This window comes from Heloderma suspectum, chromosome 13 (genome assembly GCF_057233095.1).
Source record: "Heloderma suspectum isolate Gila_16-S chromosome 13, 16-S_ref, whole genome shotgun sequence".
Taxonomy (NCBI): domain Eukaryota; kingdom Metazoa; phylum Chordata; class Lepidosauria; order Squamata; family Helodermatidae; genus Heloderma; species Heloderma suspectum.
Genome location: NC_139470.1, coordinates 24251274 through 24264565, shown reverse-complemented (window position 1 = coordinate 24264565; position 13292 = coordinate 24251274). Strand labels below are relative to the sequence as shown.

The window sequence follows — 13292 nt, the reverse complement described above, 5'->3', positions numbered from 1 at the left end:
CTTACTATGCTGTCTAGGTTTGCCATAGCTTTCCTTCCAAGGAGCAAGCATCTTTTAATTTCATGGCTACAGTCACCATCTGCGGTGATCTTGGAGCCCAAGAAAATAAAATCTGTCACTGCTTCCATTTCTTCCCCTTCTATATGCCAGGAAGTGATGGGGCCAGATGCCATGATCTTCGTTTTGTTAATGTTGAGTTTCAAACCAGCTTTTGCACTCTCCACTTTCACCCTCAAAAAGAGGCTCTTTAGATCCTCTTCGCTTTCTGCCATTAGGGTGGTATCGTCTGCGTATCTGAGGTTGTTTCTCCCGGCAATCTTAATTCCGACCTGTGATTCATCCAACCCGGCGTTTCTCATGATGTACTACATATAAATTAAATAAGCAGGGCGACAATATACAGCCTTGTCATACTCCTTTCCCAATTTTGAACCAATCGGTTGTTCCATGTCCGGTTCTTACTGTTGCTTCTTGACCCTCGTACAGGTTTCTCAGGAGACAGGTAAGGTGGTCTGGTACTCCCATCTCTTTCAGAATTTGCCACAGTTTGTTGTGATCCACACAATCAAAGGCTTTAGCATAGTCAATGAAGCAGAAATAGACGTTTTTCTGGAATTCTCTTGCTTTCTCCATGATCCAGCGAATGTTGGCAATTTGATCTCTAGTTCCTCTCCCTCTTCGAAACCCCGCTTGTACTTCCGGTAGTTCTTGGTTCACATACTGCTGAAGCCTAGCTTGTAGGATTTTGAGCATAACCTTGCTGGCATGTGAAATGAGCACAGTTGTGCGGTAGTTTGAACACTCTTTGGCATTGCCCTTCTTTGGAACTGGAATGTAAACTGACCTTTTCCAGTCTTGTGGCCATTGTTGAGTGTTCCAAATTTGTTGGCATATTGAGTGCAGCACTTTAACAGCATCATATTTTAGGATTTTAAATAGCTCAGCTGGAATACTGTCATCTCCGCTAGCTTTATTGTTAGTAATGCTTCCTAAGGCCCACTTGACTTCACTCTCTAGGATGTGCGGCTCAAGTTCAGTGACCGCACTCTCATGGCTATCAGGGACATTCAGATCTTTCCTGTATAGTTCTTCTGTGTATTCTTTCCACCTCTTCTTAATCTCCACTGCTTCTGTTAGATCCCTGCCTTCTTTGTCCTTTATCATGTCCATCTTTGCACAAAACGTTCCCTTGATATCTCCAATTTTCTTGACGAGATCTCTAGTCTTTCCCATTCTATTGTTTTCTTTGATTTCTTTGCATTGTTCATTTAAGAAGGCCTTATTGTCTCTCCTTGTTATTCTCTGGAACTCTGCATTCAGTTGAGTATATCTTTCCCTTTCTCCCTTGCTTTTCGCTTCCCTTCTTTCCTCAGCTACCTGTAAAGCCTCATCAGAAAGCCACTTTGCTTTCTTGCATTTCTTTTTCTTTGGGATGGATTGAGTTGCTGCCTCCTGAACAATGTTACGGACCTCTGTCCATAGTTCCTCAGGCACTCTGTCTATCAGGTCTAATCCCTGAAATCTATTCCTCACCTCCACTGTATATTCATAAGGGATATGATTTAGGTCATACCTGAATAGTTTAGTGGTTTTCCCTACGTTCTTCAATTTAAGCCGAAATTTTGCAAGAAGCAGCTCATGATCTGAGCCACAGTCAGCTCCAGATCTTGTTTTGACTGACTGTATAGAGCGTCTCCATCTTTGGCTGCAAAGGACATAATCCATCTGATTTCGATATTTACCATCTGGTGATGTCCATGTGTAGAGTTGCCTCTTGTGCTGTTGGAAAAGCGTGTTTGCTATGATCAGCATGTTGTCTTGGCAAAACTCTATTAGCCTTTGTCCTGCTTCATTTTGTACACCAAGGCCATGGTTTCCTGTTATCCCGGTGATTTTTTGACTTCCTACTTTAGCATTCCAGTCCCCTATAGGCGAATACTTTATTGGCCAAATCCGTTTACAAGGTCTTTTAGAGCAGTTTTTATGCTGGTGACATATTTTCCTGCCTTACTGGTTTTTCATCTTTGTTTTAATTGCTGATTGTAAGCTGCCGTGGAAGTTGTCAAACTAGCAAATATTTTAAACTAGCAAACAGATCCGGCTTCACGTGGCTAGGAATAGCCTTTACATTGATTCAGTGAAAGCTACAAGCAAACTTACGCAGCTGTCAGAGATGGACACATTCTGCCTGCCTTGTCTGAGTGAAGCCATGCTTGCTGCCATCCTTAGTCATGGCCTCTTCTATGTTGCACCCCTGCGGGAGAGGTCTTCCCACTCCATTCCCCTGAGATGGGGCGACCCCATGGCAAGTGGGAGGGAGCAGGCATATAACTGTCCCCCAGCCTACTAAATAGCCCATAGGTTGATACAGTGAAGCCTTTAGGCACACCTACACAGCTGTCAGAGTTCTGGACACATTGTGCCCACCTGGTCTGAGTGAAGCCATGCCTGCGGGTACTCCTAGGCACGGCCCCTGCCACATGCACCCCTATTGACCCCTAATGGAGGGGTCTGTCCACTCCATTCCCCTAACAGTGGGGAGGGAGCAGGCATAACTGTGTCCTTCACCCTACTTAAACTCCCCTAGGTTCAAACTGTATGATTTGCAAAGTAGGGGTGGGGGAGAAATTAGTTCAGTTTGCATTTTAATATGAACTTACTTATTTTTGCCCTTTCAAACCACTATGCAAACCAAAACTCGGTTAACCTTCAAAATTTGCACTTCTCTGAATGTTACAATGAAGTTCTCCATTCAAAAAATGTGTGTAAAAATGCATATAAGAGCAAATAACGTTCAAAAGTGCATTATTAAGAAAATTGCTTGCACAAATGTGCATATTAAGCGAAAATGCATGTGTCAAGAGAAGTTTGCACAATGATGCTTATGAATTTCCATGTGAACTTAAAAAAAAAATCTCAAAGTTTGGAATGAACCATACTTAAGACTGGAGAAATTCTAACGGTTCCAGACCAGTCAAACTTAAGATTGGAAAAATTAGAAGCCAAAATTGACAGATTCATCCATCCCTACTTCAAAACTATGTGCTGGTTAGGGAAGTCTGCCCCTAGTGCCTAACAATGTTGTTGCAGGCTTCAACCACATGGAAATATTTACATTAATTAAAATTAATTAATGCATTTAAAAAAGAAAATAACTCCAAGGTACACACCCGTAGGATCCCCTTAGCAGACGTGCCAAGTTTCAGGTGTCTAGTTTTCACGGTCTTAGCACTACAGTGGTGATGGATAGACCCACATCCAGTTTTATTATTATAGATAGGAGTGGCTTTTAAAATTATGGGACATAATGACATTGGCAAAATTAGCTGTCTGCAAACTTATATGCAAGGGAATGTAACCCACCAGAATTGAAAGGCTACTGTTAGATTGTACATGTTGGGAGAACATCTTATTCACATATTGAGGATATTGTGTCCATTAAATGCCATATAGACTGGTTCTGTGACAAACACAGAGTTGATATGTGCTGTCTATAGGAACATAATTTCCCAGGCATTTATGAATTGATGACATCATTCTAACGGATGTTTGTAGAGGCCCTGCAGGATGCATTACATCTCTCATAAGGCATATAAATACCAACAGGGAATTTTCCTCTTATGCACCTCATCCATTTCCCCGTGTCTTAACTCACACACATGAATGAGTAAGATGAACTACACAAGAGGAAAACCTGGCTACAGCTTCATCTGCTGCTCATACTGAAATTTAATTGGGGCTGAAGAGCCCTTCGACTGTGTCTCACCACGCACTGTGCAAAATTGTTGGAAATGCACCATAAAGGAGTGTCCTCGGGATTGGGGTCCACATTGGAAGCCACATGAAAACCCTCTGAGATTGACACACACACACCCAAGCTTCTAGCTGCCTATCCCTGTGTTAAACTGTAAGATGGTAGCTTAAACTGGTAGCTTAAACTGTAGGGTGATTAATTCATATTATAAAGAAATTCCTTTTGTAACCATGATTGTGGTTTTCCTCCTTCTGTTCAAAAGGGATATTAAAGCAGGAAATATTCTCCTAACAGAGCCAGGTCAAGTGAAGCTAGCTGATTTTGGGTCCGCATCTATAGCCTCTCCAGCCAACTCCTTCGTGGGGACACCTTACTGGTAAGGAGGGCAACTTTCCTTTTGTCTTTCATGGGACACTTAAAAAAAAAAAGCCTTGATGCAGCCTGTAAATGCAATCCTGCCCTTTTAGATGAATTGTGGGGTGGCATCAAAACTATACCATGCAATTCGGTGCCCAAGTTTGACTTGCTGGGGAAATCTACTTCTGGGGGGAAGCAGCAGCTGTTTCAAATGCTGAGCATTGATGCGCAGTGCTCCTGCTGTTTTCACTGGCACTTGCTGGTGCTGCCTGTTGCCTCACTGCAGCACATGGCACAAGATATCCATGCCATCACTTCCTCCAGTAACAAATTCGGTGCCTTTGTGCCAATACACACACATGGAGCAATCTCCAGAATTTTTTTCTGCACGGACCTCCTTGACAACTATGCTGTTGTGCAAGAACTGTTCACAACAACCAGGTTTGAGCTTCCAACAGATGGCATCCTATGGGTTGTAGTGTGTGTGTGTGTGTGTGTGTGTGTGTCCCCATCCCACTCTTCTGGCTTGAATGGCACCTAAAGTCTGCCTCCTGACACAGCAGTGTTTCTGTGCCTTGCAGGGCCTCTTCTGTGTGGGGGAAAAATTCTGCTTCAGGTTCTAGCTGCCCTTGGGGTGGTTTCTATGAGATATTATCACCTCCATTTTGTACATAAGGTCAGGCTGCAGCTGATTGGCTTGCATAAAGCCACCTAGTGTGTTCATGGCAAAGGCAAAATTTAAATTGGGCATTCCTGAGTCACAACTCATTCTCTTAGCCACTATTCTACAATGCCTGTTAACATGCCACTGGCTGAGAACACCGAGAGGATAGAGCGTTATTCTCACCTGTAAAGGCCCAGAGTTGGGTATGGGATGTGTCCAGGTACCCTTTCACACTCTTGGCTTCTCACTTGTCTACAGAACTAGAAACTAACCAAAGGATCTTGGTAGAAAAGGGTATCTCTTGTGTCTATATTACTATTCCACAGTGGCTGTGTACACATAGGAACAGGTCAGGACTCAGCCCAGCATGAAGCTGTGTTCATATGGGGAAGGGCACATAGACTGCAGCAACTGGGTCTTCTCTCTTCAAAACAAGCAATGCAGATATGCCCTTAGTGTGGATTTCCCTGCTGTTTTGCCTTGTACACCTGTTATCTTAGACCCCCCCCCCCTTTCCCCACTCTGCTCCAGATCCCCTTGTTTCTTTCATAGCTGCGCTCCCAGGCTGAGCATCTCCAGGAAAACACTGTTGGTGTGTCAGTGGGAAAACTCACCGCCTCTGGTGAGACTGAAATTGATGCCTTAGGACCCTTTCAGCCCCTGCTGGCTGACTCCAGGTACAATGCCAATGAGGTTGGTGTGGGTCGCCCATCTGCCAGCATGTTGCAATAACAGCAGACCATTAGGTTGCCCTTTTTGTTTTGCTCTGCTCATACCTCCTTACCATCACCTCTGGAAGAAGTTTTTGCTAAGCAGGTGAGTACTGTTTTTTTCCAGCATGGCTTAATTCTGCTCCATGCTGATTCTTTTAAGTTCTGGGGTGGCTATGCTGGTGAGGATTACTTTGGGGTGGGGGAAACAACTCACCTCCTCCATGCTGAGGCTTCTGCTTTTGTGTTGTGTAACCTGCACTGTTTGTATCCCTGCATGGTAGGATGGCCCCTGAGGTAATCCTGGCTATGGATGAAGGACAGTATGATGGAAAAGTAGATATTTGGTCTCTTGGAATCACATGCATAGAGTTAGGTGAGTAAATGGCCATATTTTGTAAAGTACCAGCCTGCTAAATTTGATGCTACAATTCAGGGGTGCTCAAGTCTGTATTCTCCAGATACTGGTCTGGTGTCAGGAAGTCTATTTTGCTGTGCAAACAGCTGCTTCCTCAGCAGTCTGCTTCTAAATATCACCACTAACAGCAAGAACTTTGCAGTTATGCAGCGGCTGATGAATGTAGACATACAAAGCTCAAAGAGAGGTGTGATGTTTAACAGAGCACAGAATGCCTCTGACAGCTTGTAAAAAGGAAAAGAACATGTTTTCGAGCCAAATTCAGCCTGTGAGCCACCAGTTCACCATCCCTGTCTTTAGTTTATGCTGTGGCATTTCCATTGCTCCTGGGGATCAGTGACTTGGGCAGGGCATTTACTTATTTATTTATAAAATGTATAAACTGTTTTAAAACTAAAAAGATTCCTGAATGGTGAACAGTAAAGAAAAAACAATCAAAATACATACACACACACACACACACACACACACGTTCAGAATCAAATTATACCAATAAAACTGTGGCTGGTCATTCAGGAAAATTTTGTTTAAATAAAGATGTTTTAACAGATGCCCAAAACAAAGCAAAAATAGTGCCTTCCTGAAATCAACTGGCAGGGAGTTCAGCAGTGAGGGAGCCAGTACACTAAAAGTTCTACTCCAAGTGGACTCCAGACGGACTTTTATGCTTAGCTGGTGTGGGCTACAGTCATTTGCAATAGCTGAGCAAGATGAGTTTCAAACAGTGGAAACTGTTCGGGATGGCATGGTTTCTGTGGTCACACTGTGGGCATGTGTGGTATCAGGTGTAGAACGTAGCATCCTGAGAAACTCCGCTTGCTTTCTATGTAATTGCTACTCCCTGGTAAAATCCCAGAAGCAAAAAAGGAGGCCAATCAGGTTTGCAGCAGTTGCCATTAAAGGTTGGTGGTCTTGTGCTCTGCATAGCTCCTTGCCTTCTCTCCGTGGCTAGCAGAAACCTTCTAGATTATGCCGAATAAGCAAATATATGCACATTTGCTTCCTTTGCACAACTTGGGCTTGCCTGTTGCAGTGTGCAGAATGTATAGATGCAAAACTTGGGGATGGTGGTGGTTGTTTATTTTAAAAGTATGCTCTGACTGATCCATTGGGAAGTAGATAGGAGAAAGTGAGATGGAAGAAACACGTAAAGCAAGTATTAACCATATTGCCATTGTGTGAGGAGAACATAAGAAGAGCCATGCTGGATCAGTCCAAGGGTCCATCTAGTCCTGCATTTTTTTCACACAGTGGCCAACCAGCAGCACATGAATGCAACAGCAGCCTCCTGCCCATGTTCCCCAGCAACTGGTGTACATAGGCTCACTGCCTCTGATTTCTGGAGGTAGCAGCATAGAGGCATCAGGACTAGTAGCCATTGAGAGAACCAGGAGAGAGGTGACAGGATGAGACTATATGTATGCTGTGATTGGTTTGCATACACAATTCACTGGCAGTAGAACTTCATCTTTCCCTTTTAAAATAACAAGCAACTCTCTAAGCCTTATGTCTTCAGATAAGCTGTTTTATTTGTTTTATTGTAGAATATGTATAACCCCACCTTTCTACTTCAGAAAGTCTACAGAGAAGTTTACAAAACTAGAATATTACTAATATTAATATTTTACATTGTTGTAAGTTCTTCTGCATTATCATTCCTATTATTATGATTAATAATAGTAGGAATAATGCAGAACCTATAACTATGTAAAATATGATGATGATGCACAATTAAGAACACAGAACAATGTAAACATAGGCAGAAGCAGTACTAAAACAGGCAAACATTTTAAAAGATCTCAAACATCAAATGCCTGGGAAAATAAAAATGTCTTGATGCCTAAAACCTCCCACTTCGATTACTGCACTGTGCTATATGTGAGGCCACCTTTGAAAATGTTCTGGAAAATTCAGTTAGTTCAAAATATAGCTGCAAAACTGCGAACTGGGCGTTATGAACACATGACACCAATTCTTTACCATCTTCACTGGCTCCCAGTCCATTTTTGGGAGTGCTAGTTTTAACCTTTAAGGCCTTTCATGGCTTGGAACCACAATATCTGAAGGATCGCCTCTTTCCACACAACCTTAAATAGCGGTCATAGTCTTCCTGAATGCAAAATATGAACCTTTCTTATGACTTGCTTAGTGCACTTTTTTCTCATTACTCCCTTTCCCTCTCTTTACAGCGGAACGGAAACCTCCCCTCTTCAATATGAATGCTATGAGTGCCTTATATCACATAGCCCAAAATGACTCCCCTACGCTACAGTCAAATGAATGGTAATTACGAACTGCCATCTGCTTTGGAAAGTTCTTCTGGTCTGGAAGTTCTCCTGGACTCTCCTTCCTGCCCAACGTGTGACAATGCAATGAAAGCTGTTGTGGTGCAGTAGGTAGTATATTGGTACGGATATGGGAGACCCAGATTCCAGTCCTCACTCAGTGGCTTCCACACTTCGTGCCAGTCATGTTGGCCTCAAACTGGTCTTTCCTGCAGCAGATGCATGAATCATGAATGACAGAAGTTCATCTCAAAATGATGGTACTGGGGTCTCCAGCGTATGCCTTGCCCATCCGAGTTTTAATTTTTTTCCTTAAGATTAAAAGAAAAATTACTTGGGGGGATGGCATGCTGCAAAGCAAAGTGCTGCCTTCCAGCACCGTCTTTATTTGGGTTCCAAAGAGTGGCTTTGTGTTTTGGAGCTCAGCCCTCACCTCGGCCTTGTACTTAGACTTCTTGGGCAAGTTACTCTTTTTTTTTTTGTCTCACCAGTTTGGCTTCTGGCAGCCATTTCATGAATGGGCAAGGTACCCCATATGGCAGCCATTTTGTGAGAGTGCTGATTGTACTCAAAATAACAAATGTGCCCACTGACCCAAAAGGATTGGGGACCCCTGTGCTGGTGTATGTGTACTCATGCTAAGGAGTCCTCAGGAAGCTGTTTACCTAGCCTAGTATTATTTATTCTGACTAAAAGCAGCTCTTCAGGATCTCAAGGAGAAAAAGGTCTGTGCCATCACCACCTACCTGATCTTCTAACTGGAGATGCTGGGGATTGAACCTGGGACCTTCTGCATGCAAAGATGCTGGGGACTGAACCTGGGACTGAACAACTGTCCACCCCTACAGTTCGCATCTATTTTTCCCACTTTACATATTCACCATACGAAACACCAATGTATCTGTACAGTTGCCACTTTTTAAAATTAAAGTAGAAAATATAAATAATTCATTATATTTGTACATATAATAGAAAATCATTACAGTAAAGAGAAAGACATATAACCAGGCATTATCATGAAATTTATTGTTACAGAACATCCAAGGGTAGTTCATTTTTCATTAAATTTGCTTGTCTGTTGTCCATGGCACATTCTCCTGTAATAGTTTCAAGAAAATAGCTTACGTTCTAACTTCTGCCACTCTGCTCTGAAACTGAAGGAGTGGCTGAGCGTTTCCAGCCAGTTGCAATGCAGTGGTCACATACAGTAGGGAATGTCTCCATTGGAAAACTTGGACATCTGTCTAATAATAATAATCTGTATAATAAGCCGAGTGCCTGGTTCCACACGGTGGGTCAGGCTGGCATGTTTGTCAGTTGCTGTTATTTTTATGATGGCTTCTAATGTCTTGTTATATGGGGTGTGAAGCACCTTGAACTTGAGAGAGGTCAGATAGCAATGTCTTAAATAAAATAAGGTGCTTCTATGCTGGGCTGATGCTAGCATTACACCATGGGCTTGACAACTTTTCCAGTGGTGGCTCTTCTGTGTGACAGCTCCAACAGTGGACAGCCACTCATCTATGTTTTCCCCTTCATCACAATTTTTCAGACCACCCAAAACTACACTGGGGACCACTCACTTAAAACGGGCTTGAAGGAATCTATCTTTCTTTTTAAAGATGTTTCTCCTTACTATGCAAGTACTTAGGATAGAATACACCCTTCTCTCAGTAGCCTATAGGCTCTCTGTTGCCTACCCCTGCTGGCTAACCAAGAATTTGAACCTGTGTTGCTCACATCTTAAACATAACACTCTTATCTGTTACACCACACTGGCTATATTTGGTGAACTCTTGATCTGGAGGATGCGTGGAGGTGATTACACAGGCTATAGGCCTGAATTTCAGAATCCAGGCTTGATTTCTTTCTGTCTCTCTTGGTGTCTTGCTGATTCTCAGCTGGTGTGAGCTTTATTTCCTTACCTTCCCAAACCTAAATGTATTTTCACATATATTCTGTTCCTATCCTCAGGACCGACTCTTTTAGGGGATTTGTCGATTACTGCTTGCAGAAAATACCTCAGGAAAGACCATCATCAGCAGAACTATTGCGGGTAATTTTTCAAATATCCGCAAGAATACATGTGTGCTTTCTATAGTGTGGAGGGGACATATAGCATGATTTGGGACTGGGAGATGCTGCGTAGGAGAGCACTTGAGTCACCTTCGGTGTTCCTTTAGAGAGTACGTACCACTCTCCTCCTTCAGTTCCCCCTGCCCCACTGAGATGTGACTTAAACTGGATTAGAATAGAGGGTCTAGTTATTTCAGCTTTGCAGCTGTTACTAAACCCACCGTAAAACACGCACTCTAATTCAACATCTGCCATCGCTTGTTGGGTTTTTTTTCTCAAGCCAACAGGATTCTGATAGGTGGCAGTGAGTTCGAGCCAGGGGAGGAGAAGACAGGTAGATGGCATGGTGCTAGGGATGAATAGCAAAAGCAGGGGTGAGGATAGATTGGAGGACTGAGAGACCAATAAGAGGCACAGGCTCAACTAGGCAGACACATTGTGAAGGTCCACTTTCCTGTTCAGTAGGGGCATGTGCATCAGTTGTGCATGGTTGTGGGCCTACTCTCAGTAAAAGAGATCCCAAGTAGCATTTAATCGAATATGCCAGTGTGTTACCATAAGGGGCTGTCATGATGGGTGGTTTCTTGAAGTTGATTGACCTCCACTAAGTAGGTTAAGATGGGAATTGGGCTGGGAAAGGTCAAAGTGGGAACTGAGAAATACTGGCAATTACTTGTGCCTCCTTGGTGAGGCTTACCTTTTTTAGTTTGCAGCCACTTTCCTTTTGAAAACACAAGGAAAAATATATTGGTATTTATTGCTGACATCCAGTGGTGCAGATAGGAAGCTTACCAGAATGCCATTTGCCTTGAATGCAATTTTAACATGGGATGCCACAAAAAAAAAAATTCAGCTGCAGTTAGTTACTCCAAATAGTGTTTTCAGTCCTAGTATATATGTGCAGAAATTTGTGTGGTGGTGGTGGTGGTGTCGTTTTGTATGTGTATGTATTTTTCTCTTCTGATCCAGAGTGCTTCTGTATCCTTCTAAAACCAGCATGTGTTTGTTCGCTGTGAGCGGCCTCCACGGGTTCTAATAGACTTGATTCAAAGGACGAAGGATGCTGTGCGAGAGCTGGATAACCTTCAGTACCGGAAAATGAAGAAAATCCTTTTCCAAGAGGCCCACAACGGCCCTCTGAACGAATCCCAGGAAGAGGAGGAGGTATCAAGTTTATCTATACCGGTGATGGGTAATAATAAGCCCCCCACTGCATGTGGTCCCTCCCAACCACCCTTTCCTGGGCCCCAGCATGACCTGTGGGATTTTGTTGTGAACAGCAATGACTTTTTTCTTATTTCTGTCCCATGATATTTTTCAATTTTTCAAACAGATGCAATGTAAGTGTCTCAAGGAGTCAGAGCTTGCTGCCAGTCATTGTTCAGGGCCATGGGGAGCAGGGGGCTAATTGGATCCAAAAGCATCTTTATTCTCAGCAGAGGGTTACCCACCTTTCTATTCAATGCCTCTAGACCACACTGGGTATATGTCAGCTCTGTGTGAACTTCACAGGACTGGGTCCGGAGAATAAGGCAAAGGCAGTGCAGACACGAGAGTGTATCCAAGGACAGGGCCAACAGGCTGGCGACCCTGATAAGTTGAGTTAGTTGAGAACTGACCTGGTTCAGCAGGAAAGACCCCAAATAGGCCTATCAGGGTCTCTGCCAAACTGGTCTGTCCTTGAAGGGACCACTAGGGAGTGTATATTGGAGTTTATATTGGTGGCTCAGGCTTTGGATGGTGTTTGAATAACTGCAAGTCCGTGTCCAGATCTGAAAGGATAGTGATGCACTGGACCTGCTGGCTTCATGAGTTCCTCTGGTGTCTGGCACCTGCTAACCTGTCGTAGAACAGAGATGGGCAACTATTAACCTATGGGCTGCTTCTGGCATCTTCTCATGGAGGAATGCAAGACAGCCTCCAAGGAGCAGAGACACCTGGGGCAATATGCCCATTTCCCAATAGCAGGGGTTTCTTCTGGCTGGGAGAAAATAGTTGCCAAGTTCTTTAGACCGAGAGGCTAGATTCTCAGGGGCCAAGCAATTTAGATGGGCTGAGGATGTCATAACCTTTGGGTTCTGACTCCCAAGCTGCAGAAACTGGCAATTCTTTCTATCAAATAAAAGTACCCCTACCCCAAAGAGCCTGCAAAATCTAGCAAGAAGGATGAGCTAAGAGCGAAGGAGTTAGATAAATTAATTCAGGGCAAGTAGTGCTGTTAAGAGAATGCACAGAATTGTCACTTGACTGTCATAGTTGTGTCCACAGTAGTGATGGAGTTACATGTGCTGAGGCATACAAAACCCTGAGACAAAAATGTTAGTGTGGAAAATATCTTACGATGATTAAGAAGTATTCCTCTTACAAGTGAAACTGTCAGCAAACTCTTTACCACACCTCGATTAAGTTAAGCAGAGTTGCAGGGACCAGATGAAGCTGCTCTCGGAACTGATTCCATCTGATGAACCTCAAGTTGCCCATTTATACAATTTCCAAATCTACATTTGGGTTTTTAGGACCAAGATTTTCAAAGTAACCTGACATATTTCTAGTGCTTAGACCTATACATGATGGGTTTAGCTTGCTCTGTTTAAGAATGAGAGCTAAAAGTCAACCACCTTCCGCCTTGAAAGATTCTGTAATATAGAACTGCAGAGTTGGAAGGCACTTGGTGGTGTGGGGTGGTCCACTAAGAATGGAAATCTTATACCTAAAGTATCTCCAATGGATGCCTGCCCAGATGCTTCCTGAAAACTTTAAAGAAACAGATTCCACAGTGTCTTATGACAGACTTATAAAATTATGAACATTGTGAAGAGAATGGATGGAGAGAGAGTTTCGTTCCTTTCCCCTCATAGTAGGTCTACCAATGAAGATGAGTGTGATAGCAGGAACTTGTGAATCACTTTCACACACCTTTGCCTCAAGGTTCCCAACTTAAAATTGCTTCATAGTTTCCTGTACTGCTAGATACAGCCAGTCCTTGACAAAAGTTTATCATGTTGTCATACTCTATCTGTGCTTGAAT

At 43.3% G+C, this 13292-nt stretch overlaps 1 protein-coding gene across 3 annotated transcripts in view; it reads left to right on the top strand.

The window, feature by feature from the left end:
• The window catches only part of TAOK3 (TAO kinase 3), a 143448-nt gene that overhangs the window by 51262 nt on the left and 78894 nt on the right, over positions 1–13292 (top strand). For all 3 annotated transcript variants that reach the window (XM_084820464.1, XM_084820463.1, XM_084820466.1), the window contains exons 8-12: positions 4017–4130; positions 5770–5861; positions 8093–8186; positions 10163–10244; positions 11261–11428. In XM_084820464.1, coding sequence (XP_084676590.1) covers positions 4017–4130; positions 5770–5861; positions 8093–8186; positions 10163–10244; positions 11261–11428 — 550 coding nt within the window. The remainder of the gene's footprint in view (positions 1–4016; positions 4131–5769; positions 5862–8092; positions 8187–10162; positions 10245–11260; positions 11429–13292) is intronic.